Raw genomic sequence first — 18,276 nt, 5'->3', positions numbered from 1 at the left:
CACTTATCCACCATGTCAGCTTAGAGATTCATCACAGGTTGTTAGGTTTTTGTAGTGCAGGACTAACTCAAACATAAGATGAACCATGTATGGAAGGGTCTTTTTGTGGTTCATTAAAAAGGAATAATTTCAGGGGACAATATTACGGTGGAAATACTATTGACAAGAAATAGAGTCCATGCAAATACAGTGTTTTATAGTGCTTCATTGACAAGAAATAGAGTCCATGCAAATACAGTGTTTTATAGTGCTTCATAGAGATAAATTGTCTTCTTACCTGCTCCTCTGTCAGGCTAGTGAAGAAAACATCCTCTGCGACGGATGAAGGAGAGAGGGAAGAGGAAGACTCTGTCCCCGAGCCCAGGGTTGCAGGTGGGGCACATGGCTTACCTTCTGACCCTGCCAAACAAAACACCACACCAGAGCCTGATCAATAAACACACTCAGATTTGCACACTAACCTTACTGTAAACTCACCAGTACTGTGGTTGCCAAGTGTAAATAACATTAGCATCTGCTCTTGATTTTAAGGTCACAGCACGGCAGTAGTTTGCTACTCAGCCATACTCAGATTGTAAAGGCTGGTAAGATCATGCATTAAAGGTAGAGTCCACAATTTTATAAGACGGTACACTTTGTTGACAAATTCAGTAAAAATGGCTCCTCACGGAACACAATCTTCCAGTTGTGTGTTCTGTGTGTACACTCAAAAAACCTCAAGTCTCCCTCCGCTGCCCTGGCGCTGACTAGATGGGAAATAAGGTGGCTCGTGCCGAGTCATAAACATTTCCAACCAATCAATACATTGCCTCAGGAGCACGGAAGGGAGGGGTGTAATTTGATTGGTTGTTTTGCTCAAATATCAACAACCTTTTCAGAATCGCATTCTACCCTTAAGCTTTCAATCAGCGTACATTTTGGCTGGCATCTAGGCCATAACAGTGTATGTTGCTCATCAGATGGTTTTTGTTTTTGGGCCACTTGTAACCACACGCTAGCAGATGGACACTGTTAGTCACACTCTAACAGTAAATGGAAATCAGATGATGTATTTTGTGTGCAGTCTGAAACAGACTGATGCTTACTCAGGGTTACTTGGGTTTGTCGTTAGAAATGGTAGCTAGTATGTTGCCTGTTTGTCTAGCATGGGAAGCTGGATTCAGCATTGACCTCTGCATATCTAAGGGGGAGGGGGCTTGTTTATAGAATAAGCGCACAAAAAGCTCCTTATTGCCACCATCGCATTAATAGATTCTGCAGTTCACATGACGTCAGAAATGGCAGAATGGCAGTTGTCCCTGACAACTAAATTGAAAAAAGGTCCAAATTAACCCCATCATTTTAAAGAGAAATGAAAAGCTCCAAATTGTGCTTGAATATGAAAATGAAATCCTTCTCTAATCATAAGTTCTTTTTGGTTGCATCTGTTGGGACACACAACATAATCTTTATGAATCCATTTTTTTAAGGTCTGTGTCAGACTTAAGGGATTGCAGGAAATACTCAATCTAATATTTGTAATTAAGTGTTACTTAATAACGGTAACAAATTATTACTAATTGTTAAAATAACAATGAACTAATAACAAAATAAAATAATACAAAACAAAACAAAATAACAAAAGAAACTATTACTCATTGTTAAAATGAAAACTACACATCATCTCTTCCAGTAACACAGTGGGATTAGCTTGAGGTGCCCTCTGTGTCATGTACAGCAAGTGCCAAGAGGAATCCTAGACCCAGAGCCCAGTGTTGTGCGAGAGACATGTAGGGCTGTGGGGTGGGAGGGAGCCATGAGTTCAGCTTGGGATTATACCCATTCAGAGGAGGCCAGCCGGGATGGAAAGCAGACTTCCAAGGATCAGCGGCTGTTATAAACCAGGGCCTGTGCCTCGCACCCCCAAGCCAGACCGTCAAAGATGCTCTTCTCTAAACAATACGCAGACAGTAGCTCCGCCGCCGTATTTTCAGATGTAAATCACGTGTGCGCTGCTGAAGCGGCCGTGTCCAAGTACAGGCAGATTGTTTGTGTCCAAACTGCATTAGTTATACAGTTTGTAAACCCATAACGCCAAGATGCTTGTTATGCTTGGGCCTCCTTTTATGGTCGGCCTGCCGCACTTTATAGTGGCGGGCTGAAAGTTAAACAGAGAGCCTCCCAAGCTGTCTTCAGTGTAGGGCCAGGCCGCTGCGCTGCAGACTCTCCGCCTGGACCGTGGCTGCCCACACAGGCCCGGAGAGGACGTCAGGTCCCGGCTGTTTAAACCCCACAGGTTAGCAAACTGGCCACACAAATCATTAAGTTATGTGAGTCAGAAGCTTATTTAACAGGATTACAAGGGGCAACGGGCAGACTGCACAGGCTGTTCCTGAGTCAACCTCAGGGGCTGTGTAACACGGCTCCACTATTTCATCCTTGAGGCATTCATGTAACCATATTATAAAATAAACTGAAAGGCAGGTGAACTACGTTTCAAAAAAGTAAAAAATGAAACATGGTAAAGCCTGGCGAATAGTCAATATAATAATATAATGAGATCTTCATGTGAGCATAGATACAGTATGTCTTCTCACAATATAGACTTTAAAGTTTGCAATCACAGGAGGACACGGACGAGTTTTACAACATTTGGATTGCCGGTACATAAATGGTTGACAAAGATTCCACTGCCATCCTGTTATAGCAAAAACATGCGGAGGCCTTTCTCATAACACAACAACTGTCAGTTACCTCTGAATGCCACTTCCTCTTTGAGGTCTGTCAGGGAAATCCAACACACACACACACACACACACACACACACACACACACACCCACACACACGTGGGCTGTGTCAGTGTGAAGCTCACATGAGTGCCCAGCCGGGTGACTTAAGGACTGACCCAGGAGGGCAAGCCACACAAGACCCAGCTGTTCCTATGCCACATATACTGTATCTGTCATAGGATCTGCTATCTCCTCCACATGCACCACCACAACTCACGCTCAAGTCACACAGGGCCTCCCAGAGTCCTTCCATCTGTCATGTATGTTCAGTGAAGCACAGCAGAGGAGGAAACCCACACAATGTAATGACCAGCGCGTGCTGGGAATCAAATGGCTTGGCCATGACATCACAGAAAGCAACAGTCTTTGAGACCTTGTTCTGGTCTAATACTGGTCAGCAAGTACCTTTTTCAAAAGTAGAGAAAAATAATTCTTGTGTCAGTCATTTAAATGGCTAGATGACTGATAACATACCATGCAATTTCAGACTAACTTTGCTCAACATGCTGACGTCTTCTCTGACGTGCTAAAATAACCTCATTTATGATACCACTCATGCAAGTGGGTTGTTGTAAACAAATAAACATAGTAAAAAAAATAAATGAAACAAGAATTTATAAATACAAAACAGTTTGAATCCTATTTTGAATCCAAAAGATTCAATACTTAAGATATTCAAAGACACTGAAAATTCCTATAAAAAGAATATACACTGTGCCTATTTAGAACACAATATGTCAGAGGACAACAGGGAAATGTGATAATAGCATATCTGTGACTCTGTTATAAAAAATACCATAAAGATCAAAAAAATAGAGAACTGACTTTTTACATTGGCACTGTCTGGAATGTTCAGCAGCAATAGCAAATACCAGAGAAGTGTGTTCAAAACAAAACAAAAACAAATAGCAGAACAGAAAGGCTAGCGCAATATACCTCTTTTGAAGGACCATCGTTTCATCCAGAGCTTGGAGAAAGAGGGCCAGGAGTTGTTCAGGGGGGAGTCCGCCATGGCCGCTGAACTCGCCGAGAGCAACTTGAGCGAGCACAAGGCAGAGAGAGTCCCAGTGCGGGGTCAGGCAAGCAGTGAGGGATTATCTAACATATGATACAAACCCAGAGCCCCATAGCTCAGGCTGACAGCAACGATGGAAGGCAAGTGAGAGGGAGGGATGGAAAAGCAGTGGAGAGAGGGAGAGTGGAAGAGTGAGAGAGGGAGAGAAAGGGAAGAGGTGTGGCAGGAGGGTGGACTTAAGAAGTACAGAAGGGAAAACACCAGTCAAGCAGTCAAGACTGAGGAGGCACAGATGATGGCAGCAAACTTTCTATATGGTTCCTTTGTGATGTACTGTCGTTAGCAGGAGCATGAATGTCTCATTGCTGGCAAGTACTTGCCCATTGTATTATGTTGTGTCATATACAGTATAGAGTGTGTGACATTTCATGAGAACGGATGTAGTAGAACAGGCCTGCTGAGGAAGGTAGTGGTTTTATTTCATTCAGCATGGTCCGTATGACCTAGTTTGCAGGGAGCTCCCTGGATGTAACTCTCTGTATGAAAATATGCTTACATTTTTGCACAAACATTGTAACACTTTCATAACATAAGTGTTTTTTTCCCCCAAAAAGTACTCTTGATAATTCCATCATTATTCAACCGATTAAATCCTTTGACAGCAGAGAAAAAAAATATCCTGTTGTGTTATACATACAGTAAGACTCGTCACACTACATACGTTCAGGTTCTTGTCTTTTGCTTGTTACAAATAGCTGCTGTAACAGAAACCATTTTGACATGTTTGTACAACACACAACCTTGTGAACAGCAGAAAGTACAGCACCTTAACCACAACACAGCACACCATAAGCAAGAGATGCATCTATAAAACCTGCCTTGCAGTTAGGACTGTTACAACTGTGACTGTATTTTACAAAGAAAAATAAAACACAACCCCAACATTAAAACACAACACATAAATATCCTCTCACAAACGACAAGGTAAATAAATACCAGAGTCATACCATATTCCACAAAAATACATTTCACTATTGCAAATGTAGGGTACTCTCTATGCCAGCTTTTGAACCTTTTGAACCGATTCTGTTTAGTCAGTTCCTCATTGCATGGCAAGACCGGAATTGAAGAAACAGGCTTATGAAGTCAAATGACTGTGTGTGAAGTTGAAATCTATTCTGGATGTTCTCTGTTGGCTTTTCATGTTACTGTTTCTAGAATGCAGTAACACTTAAGTGATAGTGTTCACAATCTGTCAAATCTTATCACCGAAGCCTGAATACTTTTTTGAGACAATAACAAGTGTGGTCAGGCAGTCTTTCCACCAAATGAACTATCTTCATGCCTTATGAGCTGTTGCAGATATGTTTAATGGAAATTGATGTGTTTATCTTATGCAACTGAACTGATATGCCAATTTAAAAAACAAAAGGAGGGGGAAAAAAAACTCACCGTTTTTCGTCAAGAATAACTGGCTGAAGACAGAGAACTCAAAGTTTTCCAGATACAAATCAAGTGGTGAATGGATGCTCTCCTGGTCCAATATCAGTATCTCAGTACACACACACAGAGCAACCTCACAGAAGGTGTTTAATAGTCCTCCACTAAATACAAACTGCAAAGAAAAGGGTACGCTACAACGGCACAGCAGAGCTGTGAGCTTCCTCTTTTAAGAGGCCTCTCTCTCTCCGTAACTGCAGCCGAGGGCGTTCTGCTGAGTGTGTGAGTGTGCAGGCTCTGAGCGGTGTGAGACACACGCCAATGTGAAAATGAAAGGTGAACGGTGTGCCTAAAGGGTCACATCACCAGAGACGGCATGTGCACCACCCTAACACTGAAATTCAGAACATAACATTTAGAACATAACAGAGCATAAAAAAAAGTCTGTGAAATGGTACCTGAGATCACCCTGGCACAGAATCTTGCACCAGTGAGTTTGTTTGTAGCTGACTGTCTTGTCCCTTTCTAAAGACCGAAGTCTGCTGGCACAGTGGTGTTTATGACAAAAAAAAGTGGGTTAAGCAGACCTTGTTTCCGTGCCTGGCGGTTGCAGTGGTGGTAGAAGTCAGAGTAGTTTCACCTCTCTGTAGTGGCAGCCCTGCAGAATGTGCACTGATGGACAGATAGTACCTCTTGCCTCACAGCTTTGGTCGCCTCTGCATTGTTACAGGCACAGTGAAAAGGCGCAAGACACTGTTTTGGTGAGAACATGCAGTTAGGATCAAATATGTCTGGACTTATCTCTAAGTCTTGTGGTGGTGAATGAACAGAAGTCAAGGATATAGACTGCTTGGCGTGAAGTAACATCCGGCAGCCTTGACTTCTCATGAAACTGACAACAGTACCTTCATAGAACAGTGACTATTACAGAAAAGAGAGGTGGCTGTGCAAAAATACTAGCTCCAAAGTATCTTTCTATCTATTAATATTACATAAGTTATAAATTGAGCCAAATTATTTTAATTTTACACAGACCGCTGTGGCAGGGCACCCAGTACAGCACATTAGTTTTTCTTTTCTGTGAAACACTGTCAGAAAAAACAACAGTGTGTCATCTAAGTGCTGCACTTCCCCTCCATGTGATGAAAGTGGTCAGTTCTCTTAGGTCAGTGTCATAGGTCTGGGTATTTCCTGGCCTGTACTGACAAGAAATCATCTCATGGGTGCCTACTCGGAAGACAGGTTTCTTTTTCATTGGGTACTGCAGAAAAAAAATACTCGCCAATCATTTTATTCATAATTTTAATATAAACAGTTAATTGTTGAATAATTTACACACAGCAAGATTTATTTTCATATCATTTCAACATTATCTGTACATGTCACTGCTTGGCTCTTCTTGAAAACATAGAAAAAATAAATTGTCAAGCGTTATCTAATCATGGCACATTTAGATTCTGTGTGAGTGGTCTGTGTGAGATAATAAATGTAGATTTGTGTGTGTGTGTGTGTGTGTGTGCATGAGAGAGAGAGAGCGAGAATGTGCATCTGTGTAAAAAACATACTGAGAATGTGTGTGTACGTGTAAGTGTGTGTCAACATATACTGACAGACTTGTATTTCATATCTCATATAGAGTGGCCCATTTGGATCCAGTGTGACGATGCATCTTTGTAGCCGTCAGTGGGTTAACCATGAACTCATACACAAAGCCTGTGGCTGCATATGAATCCATGTCAACAAACAATGTGTACACAATGTATTTGATCATACATCTGTGTCACCTACACAATACATGAGACAAGAACAGAGAGAGGTCTTTTACCAATACGACACACAACTTTCAGCACTGTGTGTGCAGAGAAGAGCAGCAGCATTTTGAAGAACACAGAGTTCGGAAGGATAGAAATCCTGTTTTTTTTTGTGTTTCCTCTTTAAAAAGATGTGTTTGAGCTGGAGAGCGGCGAGTATGTATGAGTAGGTGCAGGCTGCTAAGAAAAAAGGGCATAACTACCGGCTCCCTTCACTTTTCAACATAGAAAATAATAATTTTTCAACCACTTGCCTTCCAACACACGTCAAACTTTAAACATGGACTACACATTTAAAAACGAAACAAAGGGGAAATAAACAAAAAACAAAAAAAACATACGTGACAGGTTTCAGCAAAGAAATGGCATTTCATAATATATGCCCATGATGTCGGTGTGATTTGGACATGATCAGTTTCTGTGGTGTGTTCATTAACACACAAGGGGTGTCCTGCAAGTCACACACATGGTGATTCACACCTCCTTCATGCTGAACCATGTGCTATCGCAATCACAGGGTGATCAGCTTCAGATCCTCATAATGTTGGGAAATTTATATAGATTAAAGATATATAAACGTGGCTTGTTCCCCCGTAGCTTATTACACTTGTTTAGTCACTTCCAGAAGGAATGTGCAGTGGTCTTTCTTTTCCAGTTTTTTTTTTTTTTTCAGTTTTGGAAAACAAATCTAAAAAAGGGACTCATCACTTTGGTCTAAGGTGGTCAAATAGAATTTCGTTTGACATCCCAGTAGGTCACAGAAGTGATAGTAAATACTGAGAGAGTGGATGTGAAAATTCATTTTACTAAAGGGCGAGGGTTTGGGGTTACCCTTGATGAAAAGGTGCAGTCAGATTGAATTAACAAGCCTAAAAGGCAGACATTGCAAGCCCTGTCATCATTATCATCACCACCATCATCATCATCATCACCTGTGCTGCTTCTCACCAAAAAAGTGAACTGAAACCTCGATCAGATAGTGGGGTAGTTTCAGGAGCGATAGCCATCAAACATTTAATTTTATTAAAAAAAGTTATATACATTGATAACAATGTTAATTCCATAATGTACAAGAATAGTAAAAGTTTACAGTCAGAAAAAAAGGTAATTGTATTTGCCGTCCCTATTTTGGCTAAAAAATAAAAATAGAAATCAACATCTCTAGATGTAATATTTTTTTCTTTAAAACAAATAAAATGACATACAATGCCTTGTTCTCAACCTGTGCTGCATTGCTAGCTTGCTCTGTTAAACCACTTTAGAGTTCAAGACTAAATAAAATTTGCCAAAATTAAGTGCTTTTGTTTTAGGGGGCGATTACTGTTACGAGGTACAGTAGGAGGCTGTTTCATTTGTGAAAAGACAAGATTACAAGAATCACCTTGCTTGAATTAAACACCCGTTTAAGCCTTCTGCAGTGTGTGCATTTGGGACAAATGTACAATTACCAAAGTGCCATGCAATCGATGTTCAATTATATAATGCCATGTTACCCGCATGAGGGGTTCAAAGCACACAAAGCAAGCCAGAGCTTAGGCAAGTAGAGACAAGTTTCCTGCTTAAAAAAGAACAAAACATCATTCACAGACACCAATACAGTAACATGGAGCCAAGCAGGAAGATGTGATATATTTGTGTGTGTGTGTGTGTGTGTCATGTTTGCATTTTATCTACAACTATCATGTTACGAAATCTCTCAGCTTGTCTTTGAAAGATGCACTTTTGAGGATGCACAATGTGGCGTGGTTAAAACTCCAGTCAAGTGTCTGCCCAAGTCCATGAGCGACTTTGGAGACAATCGGTTTGAGTTGAGAGGGTCTGGTTGGGAGGACGCTTGAGAAATCTGCACAAGGCACTATGGGTGGGAGGACTGGCTTCACTCTGCCTTCCCGCTGTTGTACTACTACATTTGTCCATCAGAGGGCAGTAAACATTCAGCCAGTGTTCATGAGCAACCAGGGGGGAGTTGTTTTTCTTTTAACTTTCTCCCAACAGACTTGCAAAAGGTTCAGCAGCACTACCTTGATTACCCTTGCTAAAGGCAGAGATTGGCTTTTTTGCCATCCTCTCCAAACAGGTACTTCAGTCATGTCCCATCCCTTCTAACCCTAAAGAATCAGACTTCCCTGAGTACCGCTCACCCCAAGCCAGATTTTCACTTCAGAGTTTAACGTTTTATGGCACATGGGATTGTCCCAACAGAGCGCGCCGCCCCCTATCGAAGAGAATCCAATCGGAAACAATGGAGGCATGCTGTATGGTATGTCCCCAACCCCCCAATCTATGGCATTGTTGTAAGATGGTTCTTGATAATTCACAGTAGAAAAAGTACATTAACAAGAAGTCAAAAAAACCAGAACACAAACATAAAACTAACAAGAATCACATTCATAGCATAAACCAGAAGGCATTGGGTCCAAATTGAATTTCTTTCTCGCTTAGTGAAAGATATGTATTCACCAAATCAGCCCTCTTACTGTCAAGCGCTGTAGGACAGAACTGTGCCACAAATTCCCATCTCCCACAGCACAAGGCTTTATTTGGTACTAGAATATGATGTCTGTGTCCATGCACAACCTACTATTTCCTATTACCGTTAGAGGAGCAAGGAAAGTTCAGTTGGTCGTGAACCATTATTAAGAGCAAAATCAGGAGCATAGTGAACATGGTATTGACCACACTCATGCATCTCCCCCTCTGGTAATCTAACCACAAAGTTAATTACATGCCCCATACACAGAATTTCATAAATCATATTATAATTGGGCAATTTGGAATCTACAGCTTGGTATAGTTGCAAGAAGTGCTAGCTAATTGAAATTGGATGAACAGGTCCAAAATGTAAAAACTCTGGACTGCCACCTTTCACATAAGTGCTGGTATACAGTATTATAGCAATCCATGGCACAGTTACACTAAACAGAGCATCCCCACAAAAAATGCTTCTCTATTGTGCTTTCTAATACTTTTTGACACAGTCATAGTCATTAATTAGTAAATGTTGCCTTGAGGAAAACTCTGTCACCAAACTTTTGAATACATGCTAATACAAACGGAATTAAAACAGGGAGAGCCAATTTGAGATTAGATTGCAGAGTTCTGCGAGAGACGTGTTATCATCTTTGAATTTGTCAGTTTCTCATGTCATCAGTGATAAGCCCTCTTTAGGATGATCAGAGCAGGTGAACAGACTCACAAGTCTGACATCTGCCAAAACGACCATGTTAAAACACTGAGATGGGTAGGAGGACAGCGTGAGGGATAAAAGAGAGGGAGAAAGTGAGAGAGACAGAGAGAAAGAGAGAGAGAAAGAGAGATAGAGAGAGAGAGAGAGACAGAGAGAAAGAGAGAGAGAGAAAGAGAGATAGATAGAGAGAGAGAGAGAGAGAGAGAGAGAGAGAGAGAGAGAGCTAGCGAGAGAAGCAAGGCTTGACTAAAATTTCATACATACTGAGGTAGACTGCGTCCGATCAAAATAACAACAACAAAAGAATTTACCACAACACCAAACTCATTCTCCCCCTCTAGCTGTAACTCTCTTTTCAAACAATGGAAAAAAACTAAACAGGAGAGAAAACACTATTTTACCCAACACTGAATAATTCTTAAAACTTGTAGTAAAAAGCTAGCTGGGTTTTATACAATGATTATAATAAAAATAAATAAAATATCATCTGCCTTTTCAAAGATATGCTAATCTTCTGAATTAGAAATTCGCACATACACTTAACTTGACAACCATGACAAACTAAACATATCTGTCTTTTGTCATGGTAGTGTGTGTGCGAAATTGTGTGGGTGTAATTGTTTAGCTTTTTTCCTTTAACTTAAAACATCTTATTTATTATTTACAAACCTGGAAAATAGCCGATGAAAAAAAAAGGAAACTGATGCGGATGGTGACGATATCGTAAAGCACTGTAGTCCGGTAATTAGATTTACATCTTGAAAAACAAAAACTGAGTATGCTGGTTTAACAGCAGCAAGTCCTTGTCAGTCCCCACACTCCTGCTTGCAGCTCCAGAAGTAGACTGGAGGCCGACTCCTCACATCTCGCCAACCCCGCTCTACGCACATAAATATATACACTCACAAACACACTATGTACACCAAGCCAAGTGTGCACAGATGTGGATAAATATTAACCAAGTTAAGCTTGGGCATCACCCACTGCCCCCTGTCTTGTGGCCACTACCTTGGGCTCTTGCAGAAGGCACAACTTGGAGGCCGAGGCATGCTTTGTCTAGAGAGAGATCCACCTGGAGGGGTCATTATTATGTGTTTGATACACCAGCTAATCACCTGAAGACTGAAAACTGTATAGTGGCTACTATTATTCAGGTCCATGTGGGAGATTTCTTATCTCTTCCTGACTGCTGGAGCCTTGCTGTCGCTTAAGTTCCCCCTTGATGGACATGAGCAACTGTGGTCAGGGGAGAAATGAACCAGCGTGGGCCAGAGACCCTTCCACACAGATGCTGTTCAAGGTGTGAGTGCTGCCTGTCTGATGAGTGAGTGTGTATAGCTCCCATAAGAACAACGAGCCTGATTAAGCGCAGGAATGTTTTCACGACTACTGGACATCTGATGTAAGGGTGGACACTCATGTGGACTTAGGGTGGACCATACACAAAGGCAGCTGGAAACCCTGGCAGGCATAAAAGAATGCCTCTTTTACTTAACCTGTCTTCAGCGCCCAATCTAAAAAATTACCATCTGACATTAACATCAACATTGTCTGAACCCTTCACTGAAAACAAACATGCGGGGCAGAACTAATTTGTCTAGTATCTTCAAATATAAGCTAGTGTGATGGAAAACAGCCTCATGTCAGATCAATGTCAGATTGGAGCTCCATCAACCCCCTGAAGCTGAGGACCCTCAGAATCTAGAAACGACCAGAACTGAGACTTAAGAGCATCTGCTACTCACCCCCCAATATTGCCTGAGGGGAAAGAGAGGCAGTGACATTGGGCAACACACTACAACCCAGGAATGTCTGTCCTCAATGAGAGCAAGCTCCGCTTCTATGAGGAGTCCTGAACTACATAGCGTAGTCTCCTGCCTCACTGTGTCACTGCAACACCCTAACAGCCTCCCACACACCTATGCAACCACGCCATCCTGAAGAGCTCACTGCTCAATGTACAGCTAGACAGGAAATCTAGAGCGTTCTTAACCACACGACCAAGAGCATGGCCGATTCTAGAGTTTGGTGGCCTCTTCGCTGCAGTGAGAAGAATTAGAGTTGCCTCTTCCTCATCTAGTGGGTGGATATGCCAAGATCAGAGGAGGGGTTCTCCTTACAGACAATTGCTCACAATCAAAGAAACCTCTGGCTCTCAGAGATGGTAGTTACAGAGCTGGGGGATCATCAGTGATACGATGGTAAGCAGATGTGTGCATACTTCACATTAGCAGAAAAAAAGTCCAGACTAAGCTTTCAAATCATCCGGCCAAAACAAGCACTCAAAGCAAATAATTTCTCCCCCATTGATGATGACGCCCAACAGCCCAACATCAGTCTACGATGTTGTTACATAATATAGGAATTAGACAAAACAACACGGACAACCATAGACTACAGTCTCAGCTAGAGACAAAACAAAACATTTCTGACATCAAACACAACGTACTTCAAATAACAAGGGGGTGATTCTCTGACAATATGGACCTCAACACCATCAGCAAACCGGGTACAGCAACAAGCCAAATTGTTACTATGAGAGTTTGTTGCATGCAGTCTAGGAAAGAATCATCTTTTTGAATCCGAACACCTAGCCTCTCCCGTGCATTTATAATAGCCAAAAACAACCCTAGTGGGCAACTTAGAGCACTGTAGGTGAATTAGTATGACTTTTTGCAGGGGGTTAGAGTCATTTTCATAACATAATGAACAGATGATTGAAAAAATATCTTAAGAGCAAAGCTTCTGATGAAAGTAATACAAAAATTAACAATATAGAAAAGAAAAATCAACATCATGTATCTAGATATATAAAATACTGATGTGTCAATATTTTATACATCACATATATATTATATGTTTACACTATACCCACTATATGATATATCAAAGCAGCAGCTATTGGTCAGTTTGATGGACTATTTTGTCAAATTCTTAACTGTTTAAATATCCTTCAGCCATAATGCAAGGACACAGAAACAAAACTGAAAGGAGAAACAAAAATAAAGCAAATAAATTAATTATTTTTTTCACCAACAAACACCGCATGTATCCGCGTGAGGTTTGGAATTCTGCAGGACAAAAGCTTCCTCTACAAATAGGATGTTTGTTCTAAGAGTCTCTACTACCCCACAGATTCCAAACTCTTCAATCAGTTGTTCAAAGGAAATGAATACAAGCACTGATAGACACTTCTCTTTGATTATAGGCCACATATAAAAAAAGGCCACCATATGAAAAGATTTCAGTAAAGAAAGTGAACGAGAAAATTCTCCGAGGAGAGACGGGAAAGTCCGAGGAGGTCAAACACGAGGCAGTCATCTGGTTTGTGTAGTGTCTGTTCACAGTTCGCTTTGTCTTGTCTGTCTTTAGTTTTCCCCCCACTGACCAGTCTTGGAAACTTGGCAAAAGAGTGAGACAAAAATAATCGAAAGCCAAGGAAAGTTGTAGATGATCCGCATGAATGGTTCTTAGTTAAAGGTGTGCATGCACGTGGTAGCGATGAAGGAGAAAAAGGAAAAAAAAAAGTCCTGAGATCTGTGTTTTTGTTTTGAAGGGCATCTGCATAACGTATTGTAAATCATAAAAAATAATAATTATTAGAAAAACGAGGGACAGGTGAGAGGACAGGAAAGAAGAGAAAGTTAGAGGAAGAGGAAGAGAGAGAGAGAGCGAACTAGACAAAATAGTCAATCAGAAAACGTTAGGATGGGCTCGATCTGGGCAACGAAAGGATTCTTCCATTTTTCTTGCCCCCGTTCATGTGCGTGTAGGGCACGTGCTCGTCGTAGCTGCCCCGCAGACCCACCGAGGGGCCATTGTCTCTGCTTAGGTTGTCCTCGCGCTGCGAGTAGGACGACGGGTCCAGCGGGATGCTCTCCATGTTCTCGAAGTCCATGTCAAACTCCTCGGTCTCCGGTGGCTTGTTATCCTCGCTGTAGAAGAAGGATAGCTCCTGGAAGGAGGGGTGCAGGTCGTCCTTGATCATGTCGATGATCTCCTGGAAGCTGGGCCGCATCTGCGGGTTGTACTGCCAACACATCTGCATCAGGTTGTGTCTGTAAGACGGGGTGTTGAGACAGGGACAGGAACAGGGAGGAATGGTGTTAACCACACTGTGAAAATCACTTAGAGATGGATGGTTAAACCACACTAATCACTTGATGGATGGCTAAAACCCCTTAAAGGTGTGGGTTTTTGAACATTCTAACATATGATTCCGTTTCGCAACAATTCAAGGTTCTAAAATTCTATGTTGAATTCAATGAACCCAGATATTCTTAAGAACGCTCATTTTCCAACATTCCCGTCACACCGGTGTGACGGTGACGGTAGACCTTTAAGGGTTAACTTAAGATCTTAACTGAAATATCCCAAAATCCGAAGGGCATGTCTGCAGTGAAGTTCTGGTTATTGTCTTCAAAAGGACTTACATTCTCTCTGGGCAGTTATCTGGTCGGTCCAGGTATCCCCCGTCCATGACGAACTTCAGCACCTGCTCATTGGAGAGCCCTTGGTAGGGCTGCTCAGCTAGCGTGCTAACCTCCCATAACACCACCCCGAAAGACCTAAAAACCAAAGCAAACACACAGCACTGAGAACTGGCTTCCAGTGCAATAGCAAACTGGCAAACTAAAACAAGTAAAGAATCTTTTAGAGACAGGAAAAGAGTGGTGGCTCAGTCCTGCAGGTAAAAACCAGTGTGGGGGGACCACTGTGGCATGTGGGGCAATGATGGACCCACCAGCAGTCTGATCGGGCGGTGAAGACTCCGTCTTTCAGGGACTCTGGGGCCATCCACCTGACGGGCAACAGACCCTTCCCACCTTTCCGGTAATAATCAGTCTCATAGATGTCTCTGGTCATGCCAAAGTCTGAAAAGGAAAAAACAGAAATTAATACCATTATTAACTGTCTTAATACCATTATTATACGTCTTCATAAGTGTTTCAAAACATTTCTATATCCTTCCAACTCTTCTATACTTCCAACTCCAACCAAAAATTAGCTATTTCATCTTCATGTTTGAAATGTACCTCCAATTTTCACTGTGTAATCCTCAGCCACCATGCAATTTCTGGCTGCCAGGTCTCTGTGGACAAACTTCTTGGCGTTGAGGTAGGCCATGCCGTCAGCTATCTCGCCCGCCAACTGAATCACCTCCTTTATAGTAGGTGGCGGGCGCCCTGGGTTATTCTATGGAACCACAAAAAAAAAAGGAGCATTGAATTAGACAACATGGCAAAAATGATTCCATGAGGAGACCTGATATATTGGAAAAGGGGTGCGCCATTCACCTCAGCGTCTGGTCTCAGAGAGCGCAGGTAGCTCTTCAGATCGCCGTGAGTCATCAGCTCCATGACGACCAGCGTGGGCTGACCCTTGGACACCACCCCCAGCAGACGGACCTGTGTGAGAAGCAAATCCATACTTGTCTCCTTCATATTCACACACGGCACTCAAGCAGGCTCAGACTGATCAGGATCAAGGCCAGTCACCCAGCAGTTATTATGGATCACCTCAGTCTGCCTGCTTTGCCATGGTGAAACTTATTATACTGTGCACACCTCTGAATGTTGTACTAAATCTAGTAATTTCAGGATTTGTTTGCTGAGCTCTTGCAGTGAAGTCTCCAAGGGAGGCAAAGGGAGGGTATTCTTACCACATGGTGGCAGCTGAAAGCCTTCATCACCGAGGCCTCGTTAAGGAACTCGATTCTCTCACGCAGGCTGGCCGACTCGTTGACCGTCTTCACGGCCACGCGGGTGTCCGGTTCTCCCTTGACGATGTCCTTGGCGATGCCTTCGTAGACCATGCCGAAGGAACCCTGCCCAAGTTCCCGCAGCACTGTGATCTTCTCCCGCGGAACTTCCCAGTCATCCGGAACATAGACTGTAGGTACGTAGTGGTGCACAGTTACATACCCACAACATATGTTGTGTTGTGTGTACATATGTAAACAGAACACATACACACATATACAGTACATCAATACATACAGAAGGGCTAACTTCTAACTAGCGAACACACACACACACAGTAAGATCTGCATCAAAACAGCAGAAAAACAATCAATTTCATCTTTCCTATACTTCAGTTCACCCAGTGATTAATTAGATCTTTTTATTTGTGTGTGTGTGTGTGTGTGTGTGTGTGTGTGTGTGTGTGTGTGTGTGTGTGTGTGTGTGTGTGTGTGTGTGGGTGGCTGGGTGGGGGTGTGTGTGTGTGTGTGTGTGTAGGGGGGGGAGGGGGGGGGTTCTCCTTACCATCATTGGCGCTGATGTACTCTGGGTTGGAAGAGGCTATGAGAGGGCCACTGGGGCCTTCAATTTGCCTGGAACACACAAAGAGTTCCACACAAAGGTCAGTGACAACACCAAAAACTACCTAAGGGCATGACACGTATGCAATGTTTCATGTCAGGGAAACGTACTTCTTCTTGAACATGACGAACACTGTGCCTCCGATGCACAGCAGAAAGACGAAGCAGACCACGGGAGCGATGATGACCTTCATGCTCAAGTCTCCTGCGGGGAAACGAATAACCATGAGACCACTACCATAAGTACACCAACGGCACGTGGAACACAGGGGTTTACAACACAGCAATATACTGCACTGTCTAAAGCTGGGACGGATTATCAATGTCCACTGATGTGTAGTTAGCTCAAACATTCAGAGTCATGAAACAAATGAGAAAAATTGATTAAGATGCTGGCTAGTGTGGATGTGAGTAATTCAGTGACACCTCTCAGTCTCAACGGAGGCACTACATTCATCTTTGACCACAGTCTGACTACATTAAGGCCTACTCACACCAAGAATGATAACGATAACGATAACTATAACCATAACGATAAAAGCGTTCACTGAACAACGATAAACAAAATCTCTCCTTGTGTTAATGAATGTAACGGTTACAATTTGATGGGTTCTGATTGGCTATTAGCTTTTTATCTTTCTGAAAATCACTCTGGAAGTGATCTCCAACGATATCGTTCTTCATGTCGTTATAGTTATAGTTTATGTCTGAACATCATCATTCATATTAACGAGAACGATATTTATTTATAGTTATCGTTTTTGGTGTGAATGGGCCTTTAATCTGTGCATTTGAAGCAGCATTATGCCAGAGGCTTTGTCCAAAGAGGGGGGGGCAGTTTAAGGAGAGTCCGTTGTTTGGTGCTTATCCTGACTCCTCTCACGACTTACTGTCCGGCACAAAGAAGTAGGTGTAGTCCGTCCAGGAGCCGTTGCCGGCCAGAGAGGTGGCACGGATGCGCACGCTGTAGTTTCCTGGGTGTACCACGCGCAGCTTAAAGCCTTTCAGCTTGTCATAGGTGGTCCGAGACACACATTTGGGAGTCGTATCCTGATAGGAGGGACAGGACAGAAAAGGAAGAGAAAAGCAACATAAAAAAACGGAAGCATTTCATTTACGGCCCCATATGAACCCAAATTGCTTCCTGCCAGCCGAAGTTGGAGTGGACAGGCATAATATGCTATTTTCCGTGCTGTCACATTCCCGGCCATTTGTCTGGTTCCCATGGCAACTGAGACACTAGCGGTTCCCTGGGAGTTAGTCCCAATGTTGTTGTTTTTTTTTTGTAAAAATACATTCACAGCTCACCCAAAAACAGGCTGATGGACATTTCCATTTAACATTCACAGTAAAAAGGCAATCACAACCATGATGGTCGCCTGCGAGTGCATAAAAAGGGTGCATGAACATGACATTTGCCCATAGCAGCACTGTCTGGTGATGTACGTACTTCGGTGTCCGAGAGCCTCTTGTAGCTGACTTCGTAAAGGATGATGACCGCGTTTGGGGCTTTCGGCTCCTCCCATCGGATGTACACCAACTCAGGTTCATCTGGCAGCATATCGTAGGTCACCGGACCAGTGATATCATCAGCTTTTGCTAGAAATGAGTAAAAACAAAAACATGTATAGTAAAGCATGAAGCAATATAGATGTTAAATCAGACAAAAGATCAACATAGACATAATTCGGCATTCGGTCATTTGCTTTTGTAGAAGCAAATCATCAGTGAC

General features: G+C 42.5%; 2 protein-coding genes across 6 annotated transcripts in view; both read right to left on the bottom strand.

Annotated features, from left to right (window-relative positions):
* Positions 1-5,212, bottom strand: part of arhgef18b (rho/rac guanine nucleotide exchange factor (GEF) 18b) — a 43,881-nt gene extending 38,669 nt beyond the window's left edge. For 2 of the 3 annotated variants that reach the window (XM_042057421.1, XM_042057423.1), the window contains exons 1-2: positions 3,706-5,212; positions 278-399 (exon numbers count right to left, since the gene is read on the bottom strand). In XM_042057421.1, the coding sequence (XP_041913355.1) occupies positions 278-399; positions 3,706-3,781 (198 nt within the window). In that variant the 5' untranslated portion in view covers positions 3,782-5,212. The remainder of the gene's footprint in view (positions 1-277; positions 400-3,705) is intronic. The other variant, XM_042057422.1, reaches the window with a different exon arrangement.
* A 1,297-nt stretch (positions 5,213-6,509) lies between these two features.
* Positions 6,510-18,276, bottom strand: part of insrb (insulin receptor b) — an 84,910-nt gene continuing 73,143 nt past the window's right edge. For 2 of the 3 annotated variants that reach the window (XR_006021170.1, XR_006021171.1), the window contains 11 exons: positions 17,995-18,143; positions 17,435-17,594; positions 16,656-16,749; positions 16,489-16,556; positions 15,885-16,114; positions 15,520-15,630; positions 15,259-15,418; positions 14,967-15,096; positions 14,656-14,790; positions 11,482-14,280; positions 6,510-11,337 (listed from right to left, as the gene is read on the bottom strand). Coding sequence is in view for 1 of the 3 variants with exons in the window: in XM_042057424.1 (XP_041913358.1) it covers positions 13,926-14,280; positions 14,656-14,790; positions 14,967-15,096; positions 15,259-15,418; positions 15,520-15,630; positions 15,885-16,114; positions 16,489-16,556; positions 16,656-16,749; positions 17,435-17,594; positions 17,995-18,143 (1,592 nt within the window). In the remaining 2 variants the exon portion in view is untranslated. Of the gene's footprint in view, positions 14,281-14,655; positions 14,791-14,966; positions 15,097-15,258; positions 15,419-15,519; positions 15,631-15,884; positions 16,115-16,488; positions 16,557-16,655; positions 16,750-17,434; positions 17,595-17,994; positions 18,144-18,276 lie in introns of all 3 variants that reach the window. The other variant, XM_042057424.1, reaches the window with a different exon arrangement.

The sequence above is a fragment of the Alosa sapidissima genome, chromosome 12 (genome assembly GCF_018492685.1).
Source record: "Alosa sapidissima isolate fAloSap1 chromosome 12, fAloSap1.pri, whole genome shotgun sequence".
Classification (NCBI taxonomy): domain Eukaryota; kingdom Metazoa; phylum Chordata; class Actinopteri; order Clupeiformes; family Clupeidae; genus Alosa; species Alosa sapidissima.
This window is presented reverse-complemented; position numbering and strand designations above follow the sequence as displayed.